At 49.2% G+C, this 19,795-nt stretch overlaps 1 protein-coding gene across 2 annotated transcripts; it reads right to left on the bottom strand.

Annotated features, from left to right (window-relative positions):
• Window positions 1-90: 90 nt before the first annotated feature.
• On the bottom strand, window positions 91-18,844 carry Sync (syncoilin, intermediate filament protein). 2 transcript variants are annotated; one of them, XM_051171646.1, is made up of 5 exons: window positions 18,722-18,844; window positions 11,740-12,868; window positions 4,101-4,225; window positions 3,871-3,947; window positions 91-353 (listed from the first exon to the last, which is right to left on the bottom strand). In XM_051171646.1, the coding sequence occupies exons 1-5, from the start codon at window positions 18,769-18,771 to the stop codon at window positions 343-345; spliced, it is 1,392 nt and encodes a 463-aa protein (XP_051027603.1). In that variant the 5' UTR covers window positions 18,772-18,844; the 3' UTR covers window positions 91-342. The 2 variants fall into 2 exon arrangements, with proteins under 2 accessions (XP_051027603.1, XP_051027604.1); XM_051171647.1 differs by lacking the exon at window positions 3,871-3,947.
• Window positions 18,845-19,795: the final 951 nt, after the last annotated feature.

The following is a 19,795-nucleotide window of genomic DNA, read 5'->3' as shown; positions in this document are numbered from 1 at the left end:
GTTTGAGTCAGCACAAAACAATAAGTAACATTCTTCACAATGCTGCAAGGCAATACATCTGTTCCTCAGGGCTCTGCTGGAAGATAAAAGGCTTTTCCCACTCCACCATGTACTGAGGTCAGTGCTGGCAGCCTGCAGAAAAGAATCCAGAGAAGCTGACTGAGAGTCTGCCTCCAGCCAACCCTAAAGTCTTTCAGGCAAGCTAGCCAATGTTTGTGATTTTCACAGGGTGACTTGCTTGCCAGGTGCTGGCACTCTTATCTGTTTGGGGAAAAGTCCATCCTTAGTGATCCTTTGATAAATGTTCTGTTGTCTCTGGGTTACAGGTCCGACCATGCATTTCTAAACAGTTCCTGTAAGAATGAAAGAAGTACAGTTAAGTTTGTGCTTTCCAAAGTCTGGAATACACACATGCACGCACACACATGCCCGCACACACACGCACGTAGGGGAAATTATGTGTGTGCACCTGTGTCTGTCTTTTGAAGCCAGAAAAAAACACCACGTCCTCTGGAACTGGAGTCACAGGAGTTGTAAACTGATGAGGGTGATGGAAACCGAACCGAGCTGTGTGCTGCTTTACAAAAGCACCACTCGGGAGACAGAGGCAGACGGATCGCTGTGAGTTCGAGGCCAGCCTGGTCTACAAAGTGACTCCAGGACAGCCAAGGCTACACAGAGATACCCTGTTTCAAGAAACCTTAAAAAAACAAAAGCACCAAATGGTCTTTTTAATTTTATATGTATGAGCGGTTTGCCTGTATGTGTGTGTGCATGATGCCAGAGGAGACCTGAAAGGGTGTCAGATGCCCCAAAACTAGAATCATGGACAGTTGTGAGCTTCCCTGTGAGTTCTGGGGATCAGACCTGGGTGGTCTGAAAGGACAAGTGATACAAACTGCTGAGCTATCTAGCTTTAGTCTTTTCTGAAACAGTCTTCTTTAGCCCAAGGTATCCTGGAACTTGATGGCCAAGGATGGCCTTGAACTCAGAGATGCTCCTGCCTCTATCTCACGGGCACTGGGCTTACAGGCATGCACCAAGCCCAGTTACATTCAGCGCTGGAGCTTGAATCCAGACCTTCATTCCTGCTACACATGCACTCCAACTGAGCTGCAGCCTTGCCTCAGAGCCTCTTCTATTTTTTTTTTCTTTAAAGATTTATTTATTATGTATACAGTGTTGTCTGCTTGTACACCTGCACACCAGAAGAGGGCATCAGGTTACATTATAGATGGTTGTGAGCCACCATGTGGTTGCTGGGAATTGAACTCAGGACTTTTGGAAGAGCAGGTCTTCCAAACCACTGAGCCATCTCTCCAGCCTCAGAGCCTCTTCTATTAACTATTATCTTTTTCCTGTTCATACAAAAGTGCTCATCAGATCACTGTCCTCAGTTGCAGGGTATTAGCTCCCAAGCTATTAGCACAACCATTAAAATAAACTAAAAAAAAAACTTAAAGAATCAGTAATTACCAGTTCATATCCAAATTTAACTAGGAAAGAAAAGTATATGGGCATCTGAGTTGTATAGGATTTCCACTGGCTTCTATTGGTTTTTTTCCTGGATATAGAACTTGCTGCCATATGCATGCTGGAGGAACACTCAATTACTGAGTCACACCCCTATCCAAGTATGGGGAGTGGTTTGCAGTACTAGGGAGGGTCCCTTAGAAGCCAGGCAAGCAGCCTATAGTTAAGCTGTTTTTTGTTTTTTTGGATTTTTTCGGAGTGAGGATCCAAGTTTGTAACCAGGCAGGCTTGAATGTGGGATGCTCCTTCAGCTTCCTGTAGTCTGGTTTAGAGATACTAAGCTCCGAACCTTGCCAACTGCTAGAGGAGTCCCCAGCCTTTGTGGTTTTTTATAATGTAAGGTGAGGGCTTTCCAGAGTTTGGTTCTCAGCACCCACATGGGGCAGCTCATGGCCACTCTGCTCTCACAGACCAACTCTCCGACACAGAAAGGGACACGTTGGTTGGTTATTTTACCCATTGACTAAGAAGGAAGTCGGGGGTTTTTTTGTCTTGGTTTCTGGTGGGGGTTTGGGTTTTTTTTTTTTTTTTTTGCCTTTTCGAGATAGGCTTTCTCTGTATCCCTGGCTGTCCTGGACTCACTTTGTAGACCAGGCTGACCTCGAACTCACAGCAATCCACCTGCCTCTGCCTCCAGAGTGCTGGGATTAAAGGCATGCGCCACCACCACACCCGGCAGGAAGTCGTTTTTAAGTGAGTGATTTAGCCCTGTTGTTGGCCTCTTGTTATTTCAGAACATGGCTATTCTGGGAGGAGATCACATTCAAAGATCTAGGTCTGTGTGAATACAAACATGCCTATAATCCAGGAGACGAGCCAACAGATCTGAGTTCAAGGCCAGCCTGGAATAGAGCAAGTTTCAGGTAAAGAAAAGCTTGGGTCCAGGTGTGGTGATACATGCCTTTAATCCCAAAGGTAAAGTTAGTTTGTAGAAGGAAGCTTCCATGTTTGTAAGTGATGTCTAATTGACAGAATAGGATATGCCCAACTCTCAACAAGGAGAGAGAGAGGAAAGGAAAGCTATTGAAAAGGAAACTTACTGAGAGGAGACAGTTTTACCAGGACAGTAATAGAGAGATAGGTTGCAGAGAGAGAACTCAGGTGAAGACGAAACGAGCCAGAAAACGCGAAGCCAGAAGATTAGAGCAGATTGCTGAGTTAGTTTGAGGCCAAGCAGAGCAGTTCCAGGCTGAAACACCAGAATAAGTAAGTCAGCTGGGAGAAGAGTTTGAGCCAAAAGAGCTGAGATGAACCAGCGAGCCCAGAGCTCAGAACAAGTAAGGCGATATTATTAAGCAGTAAGTCTCAGAAGCCGAAAATGTTCTAGACTTAGGTTAGATTGTACAGAGGCTAGAAACTTTCAGGACTAGGCCTGGTTAGCAGAAGGAGGAAGTGAGCCTAGGCAACAATTCAGCCAGGAGAATAAAAATTACTTTTACAGCCTCTCGTTTTTTCGAGACAGGATTTCTCTGTGTAGCCTTGGCTGTCCTGGACTCAAACTCGAGTGATCCACCTGCCTCTCTCTCCCTTAGTGCTGGCTGGAATTAATAGGCCTGTGCCACCAGGCCAGGCTCTGTTGGCCTCTTTTGTCGGTCTCAATTTGATAATAGGGTTGCCTTTTGTGCTGTAGGAGAGAAACAAGTGCCAGTGTTGGGGGAAGGCTGTATCTAGAGCCTGGGTTTTCTGTTTTTGTTTTTTTTTAACTATTTTATCTGTAAGTGACTGTTTTGCCTGCATGTATGTATGTATGTGCATCGTGTGTGTGGCTGGTGGGTGCCAGAAGAAGGCATCAGATCCTCTGGAACTGAAGTTCGAGGCTAGCACACCTGTGTCCTCAGCAAGCGTTCCTAGCCACTGTCATCTCCAGCCACTAGATGGTGTGCCTGCAATATAAAGGTTCTCAACCAGGCACGGTGGTTGTGGTGGTGCCTTTAATCCCAGCACTCTGGGAGGCAGAGGCAGGGGGATCTCTTGAGTTCCAGGACAGCCAGGACTACACAGGGAAACTGCCTTAGAAAAACAAAACAAGCAAAAATTAAAGCTTTCCAAATCAATTCTGCTTGATCTTAGGTATCCTTAAGTTATTTGTTATTTGATAAATTTAGAGGTAGCACTTGGAAGGCTAAGGCCAGGAGTTCTGCCGTGAATTCCTAGCCAGCCCTGCCACACAGCGAAGCTACATTTAAGGAGGCCGGGTAGTAAGTAAGCAGTACAGAAGCCCGCTGAGGGGAGAGGATAACAAGCAAGGGTAACAGGAAGACCCTCCAGGGTAAGGCAGTATCCTGTTGTTAGGGCAGTAAAGAGCAGACACCACAGGCATCTCCCCACAAAGATCACCTGGGGACTGGGCCTCCACTCCACCTGCCTGAGAAGCAGGTGCACCAGCCTGTTCCAGACTCTGGGGTAGCATAGCCCTTTAAAGAAAGAGAGCTGTTTTCCATGTGTTCATGGGTGGACACACAGTTTGAAAGTTATTTCCCCCTTGAATGACTTGTTCCCCTGAGCCCTCCCACCACCCGCTCAGTCAGCCTGAGGGGGCGGAGACTTGGGAAGCAGAGAACACTGACTTGTATGTGGAAAGCTCTTCGGCAAGGCTTGCCCGCAGCCGCTCCATCTCCTTGTTCTGCTGCTGCTGAACTTGCACCCCGCTTCGTAGCTGCCTCTGTCTCTCCTCCATCTCCTCCAGCTGCTCCTGCACAGGGTGGCCAGACACTGGTGAGCCAGGCAACGAGCCCTGGACGTCGGCTACATAGAGACAGCATTTGCACATTGGGTTTTTGATTGTTTCCTTATTGTTTGGGTTTTTGGGTGGTTGCTTGCTTGGTTTCATTTTGTTTCCCCCTCACCCCCAGACAGGGTTTATCTGTGTAGCCTTGAATGTCCTGGACTCGATTTGTAGACCAGGCTGGCCTCTAGCTCACAGAGATCTGCCTGCCTCTGCCTCCCCAAGTGCTAGCTTGGTTTGGTTTTATTTATTTATTTATTACGAGCGCTTATCTGCATGTATGCCTGCATGCCAGAAGAGGACATCAGATCACATTATAAATGGCAGTGAACCACCATGAGCCACCATGTGGTTGCTGGGACTTGAACTCAGGACCTCTGGAAGAGTAGGTAGCGCTCTTAACTCCTGAGCCATCTCTCCAGCGCCTTGGTTTGTTTTTTGTTTTTGTTTTTGTTCTTTTTTTAAAACAAGATCTCACTATGTATCTGTCTGGTCTGGAACACTCTGTAGACCAGGCTGGCCTCCAATTCAGATCTAGGATTAAAGACATACACCACTATGCCCGCCCTGTATCAATGAATATTTATATTGCTATAGAGACTGGTATTACCTTCATAGGACAGGTTAAGAAACAAATTCCAGCTGGGTGTGGTGGTGCATACTTTTAATCCCAGCACTCGAGAGGCAGAGGTAGGCAGATCTCTGAGTTTGAGGCCAGCCTGGTCAACAGACCGATTTCTAGGACAGCAGATACTACACAGAGAAGCGCTATCCCAAAGACATGGGGGGATGACTTTAAAGAAGCTTCATTACCAATCATTTGATTACTTAAATCTAGAGAAGAGTGAAAAGGTGAGCCAGAGAGAGAGATGCCTCAGCTGTTAACATCTCTTGTTGCTCTTGCAGAGGACCTGGGTTCGATTCCCAGCTCCCAAATGATGATTCACAACCATTGGTAACTAGTTCTAGGCTCCAGTTCTGGGTGATCTCGTGCCCTTTAACCTCTGTGAGTACCAATTACACATGTACTGCCCTTACATACATGCAGGCAAGACACACACAATGAGTTAACTCTTTAAAATAAAAATATGTATTCAAGGGTTTAGTCTGATATTAACATAGACTTGTATCAGTTGCTCCCCTTTCTCATAATTCAATACTTTCTCTTTTAGGAGCATAGCATGGAATTCTTGGCTTTATACAAGCTGAAAGATTATTTTATTTATTTATTGTATTTTCGAGACAAGGTTTTTTTGTATGTCCTTGGCTGTCCTGGACTCACTTTGTAGACGAGGTTGGCCTTAAACTCACAGTGATCCACCTGCCTCTGCCTTCCAAGTACTGGGATTAAAGGCATGTGCCACCATGCCCAGGGAAAGATGTTTTTTAAGACAAGATTTCTCTTAGCCGGGCAGTGGTGGCCTCCACCTTTTGTTTGTGTGTTTGTTTTTTGTTTTTGTTTTTTGAAACAAGGTTTCTCTATGCACCCCTGGCTGTTCTGGACTCATTTTGTAGACCAGGCTGGCCTCGAACTCACAGTGATCCACCTGCCTCTGCCTCCCAAGTGCTGGGATTAAAGGCATGCACTACCATGCCCTCTTAAAAAAGAAAAGCCCAGCAACCACATGGTGGCTCACAACCATCTATAATGAGATCTAGTGCCCTCTTCTGGCCTGCAGGTGTACATGTAGGTAGAGCACTGCATACATAAATCTTTAAAAAAAAAAAATGGGTAGCAACCGATGTGTGGTGCTGAGTGAGGTAGCTGAGCACTTCCTTGAGTCTTCAGGTAATAAAATGAGACATTCGCACATCTGGCTTGGATCATTGAGGATGGGGTGGGAGAGCTGGGGATGGAGCTCATGTGCAAAGCTCTGGGTTTGACACCCCCCCCCAGCACCCCATAAACTGCAGCATATGTATTTGGAGATATAAACAACATCAGAGGTCCCAGGCCAGCCTGGGCTGTATGTGACTTTGTCTCAAAAGGGTTGGGACACTGGGGACACCAGCATGGGGTGTTGGTATGGGGAGGTGGGCTGTAAAGGGCAGCTGGGAAGTACTGAGCCTCTGTTCCGGGTCCGTGCTATTTATTATTGGAGGCCTTTCTGATCTGAGTCAGCTTTGATACTGTACTGAGGCACGTCAGTCTGTGATGCTGGACACTCGCTGAAGCTCACCTCTAACCAACATTGTCAAAAAATCTTTTATAGTGCCCAGCCCTGCCTGGAGGACCACAAGAGATGTGGTCGTACTAAGAATGTGACACCCAGGAGCTGGAGAGATGGCTCAGTGGTTAAGAGCACTGGCTGCTCTTCCAAAGGTCCTGAGTTCAATTCCCAGCAATCACGTGGTGGCACCTGAAGGGAGGCTTCACTGCCCCAGTTTTGGTAAGTGGGGAGCCGGGTGGGCAGGGTATACCACACAGTACATGAACACAGCATGATGCTGCTTGCCTGTAATCCCAGAACACTACCCAGGCTTCAGGTCATCCTTGGCCACAGTTGAGTTAAGAGGTTGCCTGAAGTCTATGAGACCCTAATCTCAAAAAAATAAAATTAAGGGCTAGAGAGATGGCTCAGAGGTTAACACTGTTTTTACAAAGGTCCTGAGTTCAATTCCCAGCAACCACATGGTGGGTCACAACCATCTACAATGAGATCTGGTGGGCAGGCACACATGCAGGAAGAATATGTATAAATAATAAATAAATAAATCTTTAAAAAAATAAAATTAAGAAACAGCTTGGCAGCCGGGCGTAGTGGCGCACGCCTTTAATCCCAGCACTCGGGAGGCAGAGGCAGGCGGATCGCTGTGAGTTCGAGGCCAGCCTGGTCTACAAAGTGAGTCCAGGATGGCCAAGGCTACACAGAGAGACCCTGTCTCGAAAAACCAAAAAAAAAAAAAGAAAAAAAAGAAACAGCTTGGTGTGGTGACCTTTAACCCCAGCAGATTTCTGAACCCAAGACTAGCATGCTCCAGGACAGACAGCTATGGAGAGGGCCTGCCTAAAAAAAAACTCACGGGCTGGAGAGATGGCTCAGAGGTTAAGAGCACTACACTGACTGCTCTTCCAGAGGTCCTGAATTCAATTCCCAGCAACCACATGGTGGCTCACAAGCATCTGTAATGTGATCTGACGAACTTTTCTGTCATGCAGGCAGAGCACTGTATATATAATTATAAATAAATCTTTTTTTAAAAAACTTAAACAAATTTTGTTTTGTTTTTCAAGACAGGGTTTATCTGTGTAGCCTTGGCTGTCCTGGACTCTCTCTGTAGACCAGGCTGGCCTTGAACTCACAGAGATCCACCTGCCTCTGCCTCCCTAGTGCTGGGATTAAAGGCGTGCACCACCATTGCCTGGTTTACATGGTCACTATTTCATTGAGTCAAAGGCTTTTACATTTAACCATTTCAAACAAGCAACTTTTTTTTTTTTTTGGCTTGGGGTTCACTATATAGGCCAGGCTGACTTTAAGTTCAGAGATCCACCTGCCTTTGCGCGCTCAATGGTGGTATTAAAGATGTACGCCACTGTGTGTGTGTGTGTGTGTGTGTGTGTGTGTGTGTGTGTGTGTAGTGCTGGAGGTCAAACCCAAGTCAGACCTGTGTGTGTGTGTGTGTGTGTGTGTGTGTGTGTGTAGTGCTGGAGGTCAAACCCAAGTCAGACCTGTGTGTGTGTGTGTGTGTGTGTGTGTGTGTGTGTGTGTGTGTGTGTATGTGTAGTGATGGAGGTCAAACCCAAGTCAGACCTGTGTGTGTGTGTGTGTGTGTGTGTGTGTGTAGTGATGGAGGTCAAACCCAAGGCGTTGTGCATGCTGAGCAAGCACTCTACCCCGCGCTCCATCCTCAACTTGGAGTCTTTAACACCAGTAACGTTTGGATTTTATGAAAACGTTTTGTCTGGCATCTCGCCCAGACTGCAAACTGAGAACAGCAACACCTCATGCCCCGACTATTTCCTGTTGTTCTGCCAGCACCTTAGCCTGATTCCTACTAGACACTTAGAAACCGTGAATGGATGGATAGCAAAGGGGGTAAGATCGACAAACTGACTCTAAGAGTGCTGGTACAACCCAGGAAATTCGAGCACCCTTGAAAAGTAACCAGAGTGAAATAGTGTCGCTTTCAAACACCATTTAGGAGCCTTTTCAGCGAGGAGAATTTGGAGCCAGGCATGGTGGCATAGTCACACAGGAAGCAGAGACAGAAGAATCAAGTGTTTGAGGCCAGCCAACGTGCACTCTACAGCACGGTCCTGTCTCAACAACAGCTTACACAGGGCCACACAGATGGCTTCTGCAGAGGATCGGAAGCCCGTTCCCAGTAGCTACATCAGGCAGATCTCAACTGCCTGTAAATTCAGCTCCCAGGGAACCCATGCCTCTAGCCTCTGAGGGCGCGAGCACTCATGTGCACTTACCCAACAGTACACATAATTAAAAACCAAATATTAGCACATGCCTTTAATCCCAGCCCTTGGGAGGCAGAGGCAGGTGGATTGCTGGGAGTTCCAGGCCAGCCTGATCTACAGAGCTAGTTCCAGGACAGCCAGGGCTACACAGAGAAACCCTGTCTCAAAAAAATAAAAATAAAAAAAGCCGGGTGGTGGTGGTGCACGCCTTTAATCCCAGCACTCCAGAGGCAGAGGCAGGCAGATCAACCTGAGTTTCAGGCCAGCCTGGTCTACAAAGAGAGTCTAGGACAGCCAAGAAGACACAGAGAAACCCTGTCTCGAAAAACGAAAAAAAAAAACAAAAACAAAAATGTGAAAAATAAAACCTTTTTTAAAAATCATAAATGCCATAGTAAGATGCCCAGCAACCATTTTCAAGAGTTCTCTTGAGGGAAGACATTCAATGTTAAGTTCATCCAAGGAAATACATGTTTCAAAAAGCAAAAACACCAGGCCGGGCGGTGGTGGCACAGGCCTTTAATCCCAGCACTTGGGAGGCAGAGGCAGGCGGATCGCTGTGAGTTCAAGGCCAACCTGGTCTAAAAATAAGTCCAGGACAGCCAAGGCTACACAGAGCAACCCTGTCTGGGGGGTGGGGTGGGGGGGAAGCAAAAACACCAAGTTAGACATAATGGCGCAGGGCTATACTCGCAGGCTTTGGGAGGTTGCATCAAGAGAGCAGTGAGTTAAAGGCTCACACACAGGAGGCAGGCCCGGATCCGGACTTCCTGGTCACATTTAAGTTTGAGGCCAGTCTGGGCCGCTTGAGACCCTGTCTGCAATAAAACAGACCCCGGCTGTAAAAGGCCCCACACGAAGGTTTTCTCAGTGTGCTTAGCAACACTTATCATTTGCCTGATGTGTCCCCTAAGCTGCGTGGCAGAGACTAAAAAGAGATAATTAAAGATAGGCCCTACCTTCTGCACGGCCAGTCTGTGCAGCGGCAGACGTCATTGTTTATTCACTCGGTATTTATATCCTACTCGGTTCTAAAAAGGGGTCAGAACTGGCTCACACTTAATCAGAAATGACTCAAATACAAGGGATATGGTGACATGTACAAAAAAGGGAAATGCAGAGAGAGTCTATCCAAACACAGCTTCAAGGTAGCATTTGGATGGACCGGTGGTACTCGAAGGGGGAGTGTGGCCGGTAGAGGAGGGAGCCAGCTCCTGGCACTCAGCCTCTGTAGCCAAGTCTGATTCACTGTTCCATTAGAATTAGGAAAGGCTTCCATGGAAGGAATGCTGAGACACTTAGGGCTGGCCAGGCCCAGGTTCAAACGACTCTGCTGAACCTCATTTTCGATCTATGTCTATAAGAAATAAGAATCCAAGCCGACAGGTGTGGTGGTGGCGCTCACCTTTAGTCCCAGCGCCCTGGAGGCAGAGGCAGGTGGATTACTGAGTTCGAGGCCAGCCTGGTCTACAAAGTGAATCCAGGACAGCCAGGGCTACACAGAGAAGCCCTGTCTCGAAAAACAAAAAATAAACAAATAAAATTTTAAAATAAAAAGAAATAAGAATCCAAGCCAGGAATGGTAGCCACTTCACTCTGGTAGCACAGGCCTGTAATCCCAGCTATATGGGAGGCCAAAGCAGGAAGATCCCAAGTTCAAGGCCTGCCTGAGCTACTGAGTGAGTTCAAGACTAGACCACTGAGGCCCAGGCTCAAGTCAAAAGGACTGTGAATACTAGGTAGAGAGTTTGACTAACATGTGTGAAGCCCTGGGTTCAGATCTCAGAACCCCCCAGCCACCCCACCACGCACACACACACACACCTGTATAAACCACGAGTGAAAATTACTGTCTGGGGTATGGGGTTAGGGAGATGGCTCAGGGCTAAGAGCACTTGCTGTTCTTGCAAGAGTTTAGTTCCTAGCACCCTCATGGTAGCTCACAATCACCTGTAACCCCAGTTCCAAGGGATCCTGGATCCAACACCCTCTTTTGACTTCCTTGGGAACTGTGTGTACGTGCAGGCAAAACACCCATACACATAAAATAAAATTAAAATCTTTTTTTTTTTTTTTCCGAGACGGGTCTCTCTGTGTAGCCTTGGCTGTCCTGGGCTTGCTATAAAATTAAAATCTTCCAGCCTGGTCTAGGACAGCCAAGGCTACACAGAGAAACCCTGTCTGGAGAAAAAAAAATTAAAATCTTAAAAAAAAGAAAATGGCTGGGGATATGGTTCAGTGGTACAGTTCTTGCCTAACTAGCGTGAGACCCTGGCTTCAATCCCTAACACACCCACATGCATGCGCAGAGAGAGAGAGAGAGATGACTGTGTAAACCAAGAGTAAAAATACCAGTCAAATCCTAACCCTGAAGCCAGGCGTGGTGGCGCACACCTGTAATCCCAGCACTCGGGAGGCGGAAGTAGGTGGATCACTGTGAGTTCGAGGCCAGCCTGGTCTACAAAGTGAGTCCAGGATAGCCAAGGCTACACAGAGAAACCCTGTCTCAAAAAACAAAAAAGAAGAAAAAATAAAAAATAAAAAAAATGAATGCGTTGGGAGGGGAGATCTGGGGGGGGGGGGACTGGGAGAAACGGAGGGGAGGCTGCAGTTGGGATATATTGCATGAGAGAAGAATAAATAAAATAATAATAAAAAGAATGAGTGGGTGGGCCTAAAGAACAGGCTCTTCTCTCATAGTGGATGGTAACCACTAACTCCAAAGACACTAGACCTATCTGGGCATAGTGGTGCACACCCTTAATCCCACCACTCACACAGCAGAGGTGGGTGGATCTGTGAATTTGAGGCTGGCCTCATTTATAGAGCAAGTTCTAGGACAGCCAAGGCCACACAGAGAAACCCTATCTCTGAAAGAGGGGGGAAAAAAAAAAAAGACATCAGACTTCCTTCAGCTAAAAGATGTCACTTCCACCCGGTGTGGTGACACACACCTATAATCCCAGCACTCAGAAGGCTGAGGCAGGAAGGTCTGAAGGTCTCCAGGCCAACCTGAACTACCTAGTAAAAACTCTGCCTCTTCTTGCACAGTCAATGGGCCTACCCTGTACTGTTGAACCTCTTCGTCTCGTTTTTGCCTCACGAGTGTGATCTGGTCCTCCAGGTTCCTGTTCTGAAGGTGGAGCTGCCGGGCCTCTGCTTGCAGGGGTCTCAGAGCCTCCTTCATTTCCTGGATCTCCGCCTGCGTGTCCTGCAGAGCTTTATTTCCGGCCTCTTTCCTCTCCAGGAGTCTCAGCAGCTGAGGCTCATACTCTTCCTCCAGGCCCTGCCGGCTTTCTGCCATGAGGTTTTCAAACTGTGTGGACAGCCGCCGGCTCTCCTGGAGGAAGTGTCCGTCGCTCTGGGTCGGGGGTGCTTCTAGCTGTTGCTGCAACTGTTCCTTCTGCTTGTGGTAGGCATCTCGGAGCTGGGTCAGTTCTCCCGAGAGCTGGGCTGCCCGAGCGGTCAGTTCTTCCCTGCAATCGGCGAACTGAGCCACGTCCTGCTGGCGGCACTCCAGCTGGTATTGGAAGGCCACGCATTCCTTGGTCACCTTGAATAGCCTTTGCTTCACCAAGCGGATCTCCTCCCTCAGCCCGTCCCTCTCCAGCTCGGCCTGAGCGTGCAGCTTGTAGGCAGCCAGGATGTCCCGGTGGACTTGCTGCACCTCCTGCAGGGCCGGTTCCCGGAGCAGCACAAGTTCGTGGACGAGCTGGTCCCTCTCCTCCTCCAACTGGGACACCGCTTGCACACACTGCTGGAATCGGCTCTCCAGCAACTCCAGGTCCTCCGCGCTGAGGCTCTCCTCTGGCCCTGCAATCGGTTGGGCCGGGGGGCTTTCTTCCTGCGCAGCCTCCGTCTCTCCCTCACAAGCAGTCTGCTCTGGGCTTGGGCTCATAGCTGGCTCCACAGGCTCCTTTGAAAATTGGACTTCATCTGGCCTCACAGGCTCTTCCAGGGCCAGGGCCTCCTCCTCTGGCTGCCTTGATTCTTCGATATATAGCGACTCCTCTGGCTTCTCAGATTCCACCTCATAGAGACTCTCTTCAAAGTCCCCTGAGTCCCCCAGATAAAGGATGTCTTCCAGGCTCACAGTCCCCTCCAAGGACAGAGTGGCCTCTGGGTTCAGGGTCTTGGCCTCCTTTGGGCATTCGGAGTCCTGAAGAGAAAAACTGGCCTCTGTGTGTGTTTCCCTGCAAGAGAGAGGATGGACAGTGAGAGAGCAGCCTGGACCCGGTTGGCGTGTCCACTTGTCCTCTGCCTCAGGGCTAGTGGCAGCCAGGTTCTCTTCCCCCTCACTGATCTGCCTCTTCCACACACAGCCCACTGTTTGCATTTCCGGACACCACAGCATCACTGACTAGTCTCTCCTCACGCCAAGTCACTTGTCACTTCAAGGGCAGGAACTGACTCTGGGGCACAGCTGGGTGTTCCACGGTTCTGCACACCACCTTCAAGGGCAATTAGGACTCTACACAGAAAAATAAGGCACGTGCCTGTAATCCCAGCACCTGGGAGGTAGTGGGGGGGATCAGGAATTCAAGGCCAGCCTCAGCTGCTTAGTGAGTCTGAGGCCAGCCTGGTTTCATGAGAATTCGCCACTCCCCCACAAAAAGGGGGCTTCATTGAGATGGCTCAGCACATAAAGGCACTTGCTACCAAGTCTGATAAACGGAGTTCAATCCCTGACACCTAAACCGAGAGAACCGATTTCTACAAGTTGTCCCAGGAGTGCAGACACACACCGAATAAGTAAGTAAATATTCAAGAGGTGAGCAACGTGTGTGTGTGTGTGTGTGTGTGTGTGTGTGTGTGTGTGTGTAAAAGAAGGCTCAGTGGTAAAGAGCACCGGCTGCTCTTGCAAAGGACCAAAGTTCAGTTCCCAGCACCAGCATAATGCCTCAAAACCACATGCAACTCCAGTTCACAAGATGATACCCTCTTCTGGTCCCATGGATCCCTCCCCACATACATGCCAAAAGTAAATTTTAAAAATTAAATCTAAATCCAAATAAAAGCAAAACACCAAGAAGAGACTTGATACCCTATGAGCATATAGAGGGGGAGGAGGTTCCCCTCAGTCACAGTCATAGGGGGAGGGGAGTAAGGGGGAAATGGGAGGGAGGGAGGAATGGGAGGATACAAGGGTTGGGATAATATTTTTTAAAGCAAAACAAACAAAACGAAGGGGCTGAGATGCTGGACCAGTCAGTACAGTGCCTGCTTGCCACACACCAGGATGAGTACCTGAGTCCGCGTCCTGAGCACCCAAGTGAAAGTCACTGTGGTAATACTGGTAAGCCTAGCACTGAGTGAGCTGAGACCTGAGAGCCCCAAGCAGAGACTTGGGGTAGCTTAATGGGTGAGCTACAGATTCAGTGAGGGACCCTGTGAAGAACAGTTGATCCAGGACAGCCAAGGCTACACGGAAAAACCCTGTCTCAAAAAAAAACAAATAAACAAACAAGGCTGGGCATTGTGGCACACATCTGTAATCCCAGCACTCAGGAGGCAAAGGAATTCAGATCGCTGTGAGTTCAAGGCCAGCCTGGTCTACAAAGCGAGTCCAGGACAGCCAAGGCTAACACAGAGAGACCCTGTCTCAAAAACAAAAAACAAAAAACAACAACAACAAAAACCCAAACAAACAAACAAACAAAAAAAAGAACAGAGGGCCGGGCGTGGTGGCGCACGCCTTTAATCCCAGCACTTGGGAGGCAGAGACAGGCGGATCGCTGTGAGTTCGAGGCCAGCGTGGTCTACATAGTGAGTCCAGGACAGCCAAGGCTACACAGAGAGACCCTGTCTCAAAAAAACAAAAACAAAACAAAACAAAAAAAAGAACAGTTTAGGAGGACAACCAAAATTGACATCTGCCCTCCACACACATGCACATATATGCGTGCAGTCACAGGAACAGACCCAAGAAATAGCCGAGGGCGTAGCTCCTTTGGTAGCATGCTCATGTAGCATGTGGAATGCTTGGGCTTGATGCAAGTACATAAAACCAAACACAGCAATACAGTTCTATTTCTGTAACCCCAGCACTCAGAAGATTCAGAAGTTCAAGGTCATCCTCAGCAGCATAGAATTCAGAATCAGCCTGGGCACTCATATATGTATGTATGTGCACACATGCACATATATGACCCTAGACTCCAAACACTAATGTTGAGAAACTTGTAGAATAGCTTTTCTCCCGTATTCATTGGGGGTGTGGGGGGGGAGAGTCTCTCTCAATCAAACCCAGAGCTCACTGGTATGGCTAACCTTGCCAGCCAGCTTGCTCTGGGGAGTTCCCACCCCTCCCTCCAGGGCTGAAATTATACAGGGTCCAGCACGTCCAACCAGTACTGTGTTGACAGAGCTATAGCTGCACCTTCAAGAGAACTATAATTTGGAGGCAGCTGAGCTTGAGGCACCAAAAATACCAGGTGAAGATAATCAAAACCTACTTCCTCTCCGGAGGAAACAGGAACGGCTGGGGCATTGTGGTGTGCGCCTTAAATCCCACGCAGAAGCAGCGCGCACTCTGTAGGTTCGAAACCAGACTGATCTACACGGCAAGTTCCAGGCTAGCCAGGACAGCCAGCCTAGTGAGACGTTGAGACCTTATATTTAAAAAAAAAAAAAAAAAAAAAAAAAAAAGCACCAGGCGTGGTGTCCTGGAACTCAATCTGTAGACGAGGTTGGCCTTGAACTCACAGAGAGTCCCCCTACCTCTACCTCCCAAACTCTGGGATTAAAGGCATGCACCACACAACCACCGCCAGGCTCTAATGAGCCTCCTCCCATCTCTGCAGATCAGTCTAGACACAGCTGGCTACAACATGATTGCTCTATGCCACAGTTGCAAAGTGTTTATGACGGGATCTTGCTATAAATCTCTGGGTGGCCTGGTACTGACTATGTAGCCCAAGCTGGCCCTGAACGCTCTTTTTAGATATTTATTTATTTTATATGCATAGATGTTTTGCCTGCATGCGTGTATGCGCACCACATGTATGCCTGGTGCCCTCAGAGGTTTTAAAAGGAGGCATCAGATCCCCTGGAACTGGAGTTATGAATGGTTGTGAACCACCATGTGGGTGCTGGAAACTCAATCTAGGGCCTCTGCAAAAGCAACAAGTGCCCTTAACAGCTGAGCCATCTCTTAGCTGGATGTGGTGGCGCATGCCTTTAATCCCAGCACTCGGGAGGCAGAGGCAGTTGGATCGCTGTGAGTTCAAGGCCAGCCTGGTCTACAAAGCGAGTCTAGGACAGCCAAGGCTACACAGAGGAAACTGTCTCAAAAAACCCAAAAACAAAAACAAAAAGCTAAAAAAACAGCTGAGCCATCTCTCTAGTCTCAGGCCTGGACCACTTAACAATCCTCTTGCCTCAGCCTCCCAAGTGCAGAGATTCCAGGCATGTGTCACATATCACCATGCCCAGCTTAGAGATGTGGCCCTAACACACCGCTTTTAGCCTCAGCCATCTTTACTCCTGCCACCCACCCAGTGCCTGACAACCCAGAACATGTGGTAACTTTTCACACCTCCTACTCTGAGCCCACAATATCTGAAGGATCTAGCTGAAAATGGCAACTCCCTGAATACCATCCTGCCTAAAATCACTAACCTGAGCTACCAGAGAAGGTAAAATTCCTGGCTGCAGGAAGGAGCACCTGCTCCAGCAGCCAGCCTCACCTCTCCTGTGCTGCCAGAGTCCCCGCTCCCCCAGCTGACGGCCTGTGCATCATGTTCCACCTCGGAACGACTTAGCCATGTTCAAGACTCTATTCTAAGCACTCACATGAATACTCACTTGCAGGCCACTCATCTGTCACTCTCAATGCAGAGACTAGCAAGCCAAGGCGCAAAGAGTGGAAAGCTCACTGCTATAACTGGAGGGAGCCTGGAGAAGACCACAACACCTCGCCCTTTTAGCATAGGCCTAAAAGACTCTTTGGAACATCATAGTCAGAACATCTTTCTTTTCTATTTCTTTCTTTCTTTCTTTTTTTTTTTAAAGATTTATTTATTTATTATGTATACAAATCTCATTATAGATGGTTGTGAGCCAACATGTGGTTGCTGGGAATTGAACTCATGACCTTTGGAAGAGCAGTCAGTGCTCTTAACCTCTGAGCCATCTCTCCAGCCCCCTCTTTCTTTTATTTATATTTTTTGGGTTTTTTTTTGTTGTTGTTGTTGGTTGGTTGGTTGGTTTGGTTTAACTTGTTTTTTTGTTTTTCGAGACAGGGTTTCTATGTGTAGCCTTAGCTGTCCTGGACTTACTTTTGTAGACCAGGCTGGCCTCAAACTCACAGCTATCCACCTGCCTCTGCCTCCCAAGTGCTGAGATTAAAGGCATGTGCCACCACTGCCTGGCTCTTTTCTTCCTTCCTTCCTTCCTTCCTTCCTTCCTTTTCTTTCTTTTCCAAGACAGAGTTTCCCTGTGTAGCCTTGGCTGTCCTGGACTTACTTTGTTGAGCTCATCCACCTGCATCTCCCTCCCTGAGTGCTGGGATTACAAGCATGTGCCACCACACCTGGCTCATAACATCTTTCTAGGGTCGGGGTTAAGGCTGAAAGACAGAGCAGTTGCCTAGCATGCAAGAAACACTAGGGTTCATTTCCCAGCCACAAAAGATAAAAATAAAAACCCGTTGCCCAGCAGTGGTAGGGCACATCTTTAATCCCAGCACTTGGGCGGCAGAGGCAGATGGATCTCTGAGTTCAAGGCCATCTTGATCTACAAAGTGAATTCCAGGACAGCCAAGGCTACACAGAGAAACCACATCCTGAAAAAACAAAACACACACACACAAAACTGAAAAATCTGTGTACTTAACAAATGTCTAAGCATCCGCCAATTCCACCTACTCTGGATCGTATCCCAAACAATACCTCCTTGTGTCCTTAAGACATTTTGAATTCTGCTCATCTTCAGGAGTGCTGGCTTTGCAATATGAAAGAAGGTGTGTCCATTGGGTGAGAGTGGACATCCCGGGGACAAGGCTACTTGTCTGTACCTGAGTGTGGGGCCCTTGGAAGGCAAGAAGAAACCAACTGAACTCCAAGGGGAAATTTGCCCAAGGTCAAGCAGTAAGTCTGTGGTGTCGAACCCAGGTCTACTGACTTCCGGGCTGCCACACCACCCTGGGTACCAGATGTTGTCCTGAGCTAGCTGCCACTCTACTGAGCTGGCAAAGAAATAGATTACACCAAATCAGACAGAGAGCGACAGTGCTCAGCTGGGGCCCCTGACCTCAGCACTTCTGCCACTCTGTCCCTGTCCCCAGAGGACTTGGACAACTCCTTAACACTGTCCATCAGACATGACTAGGCATGTGTGTGACATCACGCAAACAAGAGTTCGTCTCCGCCTTCAAGCATGTGTGTGGGGACAGCACAGGGTACCAGGAAGCATTCCCACAATTTGATACACAGGGAAATCCCTGGGCCACAATGTGACTTGGGACAGAACAGCTCCACAATTACCAGTAGCAAGGTTACACTGTGGACAGCTGCTGGGCCCAGTCATGGCCCAGCGCTGGACTAGGAGAACAGGCCCTCTCAAGGCCTCTACCCGGAGCCACACTGGGGAGAGCAGGCTGAGGGAGAGCAGACTCAACTCCAAGTTGGCAGGTGCCCAACTCTGCACCCAAGTGGCTCAAATGCAGTTGAATTCTCAAATGGTTTTTCCCTAGCCCAGCTAACAAGTGAATGAGAGAGAAATAAAGGGAAATATAAGACTTTAAAAAAAAAAAAAAAAAACTTATACTAACTTTGGCCATTGGGCCAAGTAAATTTTGACAGGTTGCTAGCCTGACAGGATTAATTCTCACACAGTGGAAGGAGTAACACAGATCACCGGATGATGAACCTGTCAGGTCCCCAAGCCTGGGCCTCCCATCTCCCTTGCCCTGGTGGTTCCGCCCCGTGCCACACCCGGGCTGGACCACTACTCACAGCCAGGAGACAGGGGCCGGTGGCGCATGGGAACCCACCCAGCACCCCCTGTCCTACCCCGGCGGCGACTCGGGCCCTGGAGGATCCTACCTCGTGGCCCGGGCGTCGTCCCCGCCGCGCAGGGGTTCCGAGCTGGCCATGGCTGCGCGACCCCGGGCTCGCCCCGGGGCGTTATTAATAGCCGGCCCCGCCGGCGGCTGTGCCGGTGCCCGCGCCCGCCGCACTGCCAGCTGCAGCGGACACCAGATCCCGGCGGCCCCGGCGGGACGCGCCCACTTGGCCCGAACAACCGCCCGCGGGAGGAGGGCGCTGGCCCTGCAGCCCTGGGGGCGGGGAGAGGGTGGGAGGGGGCGGGAGTAGGGTGGGATGAGGGGGCCGCCCAGCAGCACTTCCCGAACCTTCCTGCCATCTCTCTCAACCTTTCCTTCTGGCCTGGGTTGCATGTTGAGGAGAGGAGGTGGACTGTGCAGTCCTAGGGAAGCAGTTCCTGGGTCCAATCGAGGCAAGAGGAAGGTTTAGTGGTGGGGTACCCACTGGGACCCAGCGCCCCTCGTGTCCTCGCCTAGCACCGATCCCTGATCCCCAGCCACGCAAGGCCTTGGAACCCCGCCATTCTCTTGGTGTCACGCAGCTGTCGTGAAGGGGTGGGGCAGGGAGCCTGCTGGAGGGGGGGGGGTTGTTACTCGCCACACCCCATGCGTCTGGGGACAGCTGGGGGCCGGGGGGGGGGACACAGCTGGGATTAGAGGAAGAGTGAGGAAAAACTGCAGAAAGGCCTGGAAAGTTGAGTCTATTTAGCTCAGGGCTCCTCCCCTCTCCCTGGGAGGTTTCTTGGGGTCTTATGAGAATTCCACTTGTCGCTCCTACTTCTGTTCCAAGGCATAATTCCACCCTAAATCCTCGGCCCTCCAGTGTCCGGGTCAGACTTCCACACTGAAGGAACTCTGCCCCCCCCCGCCCCGCCCCCGCAAGAGTTGCTGGGCCCCTTCCCAGACCTGGGCCCCAGGCATTCATGCTCGGATTTTTTTTCTTCCACTTAGTCCCGTGTCAGGGAGGAGGGCTTTGATTCAATTGCAGAAGAATGCCATGTACCCAGCGGGCCCAGGCCAGAAGGCTGGACACCATCAACACCGACTCCGGTTCATCAGATCCTAGAGCCTAGAG

Source organism: Acomys russatus, chromosome 29 (genome assembly GCF_903995435.1).
Source record: "Acomys russatus chromosome 29, mAcoRus1.1, whole genome shotgun sequence".
In the NCBI taxonomy this organism is placed as follows: Eukaryota; Metazoa; Chordata; class Mammalia; order Rodentia; family Muridae; genus Acomys; species Acomys russatus.
This window is presented reverse-complemented; position numbering and strand designations above follow the sequence as displayed.

What these genes read in the sequence shown, in the direction of transcription:
- Sync (XM_051171646.1), bottom strand. Translation starts at nt 18,771, where the DNA reads ATGGCCAGCTCGGAACCCCTGCGCGGCGGGGACGACGCCCGGGCCACG. An exon ending in AAGAGGTTCAACAGTACAGG is followed by an intron (nt 4,226 to 11,739) that starts GTAGGCCCATTG and finishes CACCCTGTGCAG; the next exon opens with GAGCAGCTGGAGGAGATGGA. An exon ending in GAAGAGCTTTCCACATACAA is followed by an intron (nt 3,948 to 4,100) that starts GTCAGTGTTCTC and finishes CTTTCTTTAAAG; the next exon opens with GGCTATGCTACCCCAGAGTC.